The 6,712-nt window shown below is 51.0% G+C and overlaps 1 protein-coding gene across 1 annotated transcript in view; it reads left to right on the top strand.

The window, feature by feature from the left end:
• PAX5 (paired box 5) overlaps positions 1 to 6,712 on the top strand; it is a gene marked incomplete at both ends in the record, with an annotated part of 10,008 nt that overhangs the window by 1,615 nt on the left and 1,681 nt on the right. Inside the window, one exon of the mRNA XM_009866694.1 lies at positions 2,658 to 2,856. Coding sequence (XP_009864996.1) covers positions 2,658 to 2,856 — 199 coding nt within the window. The remainder of the gene's footprint in view (positions 1 to 2,657; positions 2,857 to 6,712) is intronic.

The raw sequence follows: 6,712 nt of genomic DNA, 5'->3' as shown, positions 1-6,712 counted from the left end.
GCAAGGCTGGCAACTCTTGCCAACAGTTCTCATCAGGGAAACGGGCGATTTATTTACCTCCCAGGCAAACAAACACTCGACAGTTTTACTTTTGGTAGTTTGGTTAGATTTGCTGTTAGATATATTAGTGCTATAGAAGCTAAGAGCGAGGCTCCAGAGCCCTGTCATTAAAGTTGTCAACAATAAATTGGAATTTCATAGCTCATTATTTTCATAACTAATAATTACAGTGGATACAATGTCACTGTAATTGCAGCTCTGCGTGTGTGTGTTTTTTTCGTGCGTACTTGTGTGTGAAAAACAGGAATCCTTACGGTAAACCCTTACATCTGGAATTTTATGATCGGAATTTTCCAGTGCTCGTTAAAGGGAAAAAACATCCGGAGGCAGTGAACCCGCAACTGCAGTGCAAGGGAAGCCCTGGCCCCTCGGACTAGGGTACCCCTGGGGTGCCCACTCTTCACCTCCTCCGGCAGCGAGGGGCTTGCCCACGATGTGCATAAAACGGGGCTGACCACGGCCGACTCTGCCTGCGCAGTGGACAAGGACTGGGGGATGGCTGTGCTGCCCACCCTCCAGGCCCCTTCGCTAGGGGGGGGCTGTCAGTGTTGTCACTGCCCCTTGAGCCCTCCCGGCTGCCAGGGAGGGTGTCTGGGTCCAGCCCCGCACCCTCCATGCCGTCATGGGGCTCGAACGGAGCGGGCAGCAGCCGGAGGGTCTGGGAGAGGACATCTTGCTGTCCGGAGGGCTTTGCCATCCGGAGGGTTCCCCCGGGCAGCAGTGCGAGGCGCTGCTGGGGCAGGGCGTGTATGACACCTGCCTTTTCAACTGGTTTTTGTTTGGTGGTGTTCACGGTATTGTCTGGCTTCCTCCCCTCGCCCTCCTCACAGGAGAGGTGCCGGCGGCACAGGTTTTGGGGACAGGGGTGGGTGGTCAGTTCATGGCCCACGTTTGCCATCGCTGTGTCACGTCCAAGCACGGGAGGAGCTGAAATTTACCCCCCAGGCCTAAAGCTTGCTGCTAGGCTGCGCTTAGGGACATGGGGAGGGTTAATCCATCTGTGACACTTGATGCTTTCCATTACTAATGGCAGTTAAATGGCTGATGGAGAGTGGTAGGTCTGAGTCCACATCTGCATCCAGAATACCTGGAAACATGCACAAACAGCGCGGCATTAGCCTCTTAAAAGGAATTTTAGGTGCTGCACGTGGAGCTCTCTCAGAAAGACAGAAAACCGGTAGCCTGTCAGAAATTTGATGAACATGGTTCTGTGTTACAGGGAGACAGACTTTGTCTGCTGCGCTTCTTGTTTGTGTTCTCACGCTGGAAAGATTGGGGATTTTTTTTTTTCCTTCTTTTTTTTCATGTGATGGGTATGTTATGTGAGTGCAGAGGAAATATGTTAATAAGCAGTCTTGCAGTCTTACATTCTTATTTGGGAGCATTTTGTGAGCTCCCCGCTAGAAATGCTGGTGCAGAGTGTGGTGGGGACGCACCCTGGCTGCCAGGAGCAGCTGGGGGGGGCGTTGGGTCAAAAGGCTGGTGGGTCCAGGGTCTGCACTGTGCAGAGGGGATGGTGCTGGATCAGGGCATTCGGGACAGTTCTTGCAGGTGGATAGGGGCTGTATTTGTTGCCCGATCATCAGAAAATCTGCAAGACACAGAGAAGCACGTGGCCGGGCGAGAGCCTGGCACATTGGAGCACGACCTGTTCCTGGTCTCCCTTCCAGCTCTCCTGGATAAGATTCTATGATGCTATGATTCTAAGATACGACTTCTGCTCTTAGCAGCAAGTTCAAGGCTTTCTTTGTTAAAAGAGGAGACCTTACGGGGCTGGGCATCTGGGCTGCGACATGTTGCTGCGATGTTATCAAAAGCGGTTGCTCCCGCATGATTTACGTTAAAGAAAACTGCAGTTTAGGGATCCATCCCTCCACCTGTGAGGTGCGGGTAGAGATGCTGTACCTGAGGAAGGGCCATGGCACAGGTCACAAAAAACAGCCCAGCATCGGCTGGATCCCTCCAGAGCGAGGGCAGCTCCCTCGCCCTTGGAATTCCCAGTGGAAAGTACTAAAAACATACGTTAAAAAGAATACATTTTAAAAAATATTTACTGTTAAAACCATAACATGGATATTGGAACTGTAAAATGGGAAGAGAGGTACACCAGCCTATTTATTCTGGAGGTGCAAATAAAATAAAATGCTTGACCTTCATTTCACTATGGAATGATAACAAAGCGTAGATATTAATGACAGCGGATTTCTGTAGAAACAGTAATTTACTACAAAAGAGTTCACCTCAAAAAAAGTGGTCTTTGGTGTGATTTGTTTCTATTATTGCCAGTACCGCTGATTAATAACACACATTTTCAGTTAATTTTGGATCCCAGCATGCCCTTTAATCTTGCATTGTTTCTTTTGTCTTGCTATTACAGAAAAAAATATATTGTATCCCGAGGCCCAATTCCAATTACTATAAGTTAATCTATTAGGTGATAAAGCACTACATGGGCAGAAAATGTGTATGTGGAAGTGAAGATGTATCTCAGGATTTGCTGGGGTTTGGTTACCTTGAAATTACGTTCTCTATAAATCTCAGAGCATGTTCCCTGTCTGTTTGTGATAACTAAAGCTTTGTTTTGGATGTCGTCCCAGGTATTACGAAACCGGCAGCATTAAGCCTGGAGTGATCGGAGGATCAAAACCAAAGGTTGCCACACCCAAAGTCGTTGAAAAAATTGCAGAGTACAAACGCCAAAATCCCACCATGTTTGCCTGGGAGATCAGGGACAGACTCCTCGCTGAGCGAGTGTGTGACAACGACACCGTTCCCAGCGTCAGCTCCATTAACAGGTAAAGGCCTGGCTTGTCCTGGGGAGGGATGCTTGGTCCCGATGGGGTTGTCCCGGGACCACGCTGCCACCGTCACCATCGCCGTCGCCGGGGCAGTTTGGCTGGTAGCTTTTGAGTGCCTTACATGGATGCGCTCAAGTGGCCTTGAATTACTTTTGTAAAAAAATGCAGGAGCCTCAGTCTCACATCTGGGAGTTTTGCCATGAGCCTTCAGGGAAGGGTTGGGCTCACAGAGGGGTCTGGAGCTTCACTAAGTGACCTTCGTCTTTGCTACACCCTCTGTACTTCCCCGCTTCCTGCAGAGTCAAAGGATATCTGAAGCTGCTGTTGAAAAAACCAAACCACTGAAATGCTCTGTTACATCTCCAGCACTGCCAGACCAATAATACGGGATTGATACTTGGAAGGCTTGGGCAGCCTCGTGCACATCCGCGTCCCTGGCAGGCAGAGCCTTTCCGCTTTTCCTCTGTACCGGGCTTCGACCTCACCATGCTGGTGAGATGGTTCTCACTTGTGCAATTGCATGCAAATCCTTTGAATAGCAGCTAGCTATAAAGTCCCATCTGTGTCGGCGGACGTGAAATAAATTGATGCAATATTCTTTTATTGGCTATCCCAACCTGATTTGCATTCATGGAGTTGCCTCTTGAGTAGCCGGAGTGGCTTCCCCGGCGCGGAGCGGTGCCTCTGCGCGTCAAGTTGCGCTGTCGCATGTTTTGGAGGGAAAATGGGTCAGTTCACGCGCAGCCCTCGTAGCTGCCAGGCAGCTCCCGACTGGCCAAGGCTCTGGAGTGGCATTCAGTAACCCTATGGATGTGGCACTTCTAGTTTTTAAAAAAGATTTGAGAAATAACACAGACAGCAGGAAAACTGATGGAAAATACTGTTGTGGCTGACTGGAAGTTACTAAGGGCAAACTGCTTCCATGGCGGTCAGCTTGAGCGTTGCTGTGTGAGAGGCATCGCTGCTGATGGCAGCCCTATCTTTGTGTAGCAGAGCTTCAAGCATCCTCCAAAAAACTGCCAAAAAGTGCAGCCACAGCTTTAGATGAAGAGGGATTAAGTAGCTTCTAGTCATGTTTAGAACTAGTTTCCATGTTCTGCCTCTTGCTGCATCCTCGTGTGTTTGTGCAGTGATGTCCACACACGCGTGCTGCCATTGCATCACAAACGCATTTCATGGTCCAACACCAAGTTTTTTGGCTGGAAATTTCATTCTTCTTCATCTTCTTGCTACTGTGGTTAAGGCCTTCTCCTTCACTTAGAGGTTCGAAATCCCTTTTTGAAAACACACAATCTTGTCGAGTCAGTCTGTTTCCCTAGAGAGTTGTTTTTGCCGGCCTGGGACATCCTGAAAACCTGAATGAGAAACCTGGAACTCACATCCAAACGCTTGGCTTTACCGCCAAATCCTCCCTGTTCCACGCTGTAGTCTGTGGGATTTATCCTCGTATTTAAAATTAAGTGTACAGCCCGAGGCTTTGCTGGTCGGGCTGTTGGGCGCCAGGGATGTGGATCCTGCTTGCAACGCCCGTACCCAGTGCCGAGGTGCCCTTTGGGCAGACACCTCCTGCCGCAGACCCAAGCCCTTGGGCAACAGCATGGAGCAGTTCCCCTTGTGGGGTGAAGCTGAGCAGCTGCCCCCCACCCTGTCCAGCCTCCCCTGTGGAGTTGGGGACCTCTGGGGCCAAGCTGCTCCCCTCAGGGAAAGTGCTTTTGGAGAACATTGGGCTGCTGGCTCGATCTGCACTCAGCTGTCCCTGCTGGTGAGGGTGACTGTTAGCAGATGAATTTGAGCTGCTGCTTCCGTTTACGAGTGAATAATAACTATTGTTATTAATTAATAACATTAATTAATATTAATAATAGGCCACTCTTCCGCAGCAGGAGCAACTCTGTGTGATTAAGGCTTAATTAATCATTGCGATTAGTTTTGCTCAAATAAGCCGAGAGCTGTCCAGCTGCTTCGAGGAGCTCCAGCCCTCCGTCCCTCCGGAGATGAAGATGTTCATGTGTCAGGAGGGCCCGGGCACCATTCCCGTGCCAAGACGGCCACAAGGCCTTCTACAGGGGCTTATTTCCACTCCTGATTGTGCAGAGTCCCAGGCCCTCGGCTGGGTCCCCCCACTGAAGACGCTTGCAGAGCTCACTGTGACCCCCTGCTTTCTTCTGCCAGGGACCCAACCAATGAAGAAGTTGACCACCCAGCAGCTTCACCCTGGGACTGGCAGACAAAAGATGGGTTACTACCAGACAGACTTGCCACAAGCCTCCTCAGTTGGATGGGAGGGGAAGGGGACAACAGCGGGTCCCCTCCTGGGATTTGTCCAAGCGTCAGGGGTACCTGTGGCTCTCACCCAAGCAGCTGCTGTTGGTTCCTCCGAATATGTCCCCATGCCAGCTCCCCTCCTATCCTCAGTTCCAAATTAATGGAGGGCGTTTCTGAGGTGCAGAGAGGAGGAAGGCACGCTGCGGCGCCAGTGCCTGTGGAGGGAGGTGTGCAGTGAGGGGCATCCCCTCCCTTGCACCAGACTCTTCTGATGCGGCAGCAGACCTCGGCTCTCTCCGGGGCCTCTCAGACCCCCACTCTTCTTTTTCCGCAGTGCATCGGCAGGTGAATCTGCCTACAGCTTCTTGCCAGCACTGCTTAGCAGCTGCCCTCTGTCCTGCGACAACACATATCTTTGACTGCAGCACTGAATTTTTCCTGGCTGAAGTAATTGTAAATCTGTGAAGGGTTAGGCCTGAGCCGGCCGCTAAATGAGTGACAGATGCTGTCCAACCCATCTCCCTCCCCAAAAAGGGAGGGAAAGGGAATAAGGCAGAGAGACTTACGGATTGGAAAAGAAAACTAACACAGGTTTAATAAAACAATAATAATACTAATAAAGGAATAATAATGAACTATATACAAGTAAATACAGAACTGATATCAAACCCGACTGCCCCCCAACACCAATCCCCAGGGGTGCTGGTGGCGGCACCGGGGCAGCCCCTTGCTCAGCGTTTGAGGGGAACTGGGCACAGGGGCTGGATCCGGGAACTCGGGGTCGGGACCAAAGGCAGGAGATCAGACCGAGTCCTCCTGGGACGCCGGCCCTTGAAGAAGAGGCCTCAATGGGCACAGGGGCTGGATCCGGGAACTCGGGGTCGGGACCAAAGGCAGGAGATCAGACCGAGTCCTCCTGGGACGCCGGCCCTTGAAGAAGAGGCCTCAACCCCCGTGACCCCTCAGCTTTATGCCGAGTGGGCCGGAATACTCTGCTGGTCGGTTGAGTTTGGGTCACTTGCCCTGTCCCCTCCTCCCTGCAGGTGCCACCTTTCACTTCCTCGTGATTTTACTCCCTGGCACCCCAAGATGTTACACAAGACCCAGCTGTGGCCCTAGTCACCCCAGGAGCAGGCACCAGCCAGAGCCTTTGGGCACCCCAGCCCTGGCAGTGACTGTCACCACCAGCGTCACCCCTGCCAGCAGCAGCACTGCCTGCACACACACACTGTCACCTGGGCTGGGAAGGGAAAGCACTGAGCAGAATTGGGTCTGTTTAGCTCAAATCAGCACAAAGTCAGGGCACAGGCTGTCCCTAGTGATGACAGTGTAGTTGTGGAGCATTTACAGTTAGTGTTTAACTCAGCATATTTTTTTTTTAATACTAATTTGGCTAAGCAGCATCTTTTCCAAGGTGTCCCGAGTTGTCCAGCTGTGTGGATGGTGAGGGGATAATACACATAAAAGTGTTTTCATGTTGATGTGGGTGTCCTGAGCTGAAAAAGTTAACGTCTGATTCCCTCTGCAATGGCATTCTTAATGCTAAGTTGTCATTTCTTCTTGATCGCACACAGGATCATACGGACGAA

The sequence above is a fragment of the Apaloderma vittatum genome, unplaced genomic scaffold (genome assembly GCF_000703405.1).
Source record: "Apaloderma vittatum isolate BGI_N311 unplaced genomic scaffold, ASM70340v1 scaffold17303, whole genome shotgun sequence".
In the NCBI taxonomy this organism is placed as follows: Eukaryota; Metazoa; Chordata; class Aves; order Trogoniformes; family Trogonidae; genus Apaloderma; species Apaloderma vittatum.
Note: the sequence above shows the minus strand (reverse complement) of the source record. Positions and strands in the feature narration are given on the sequence as shown.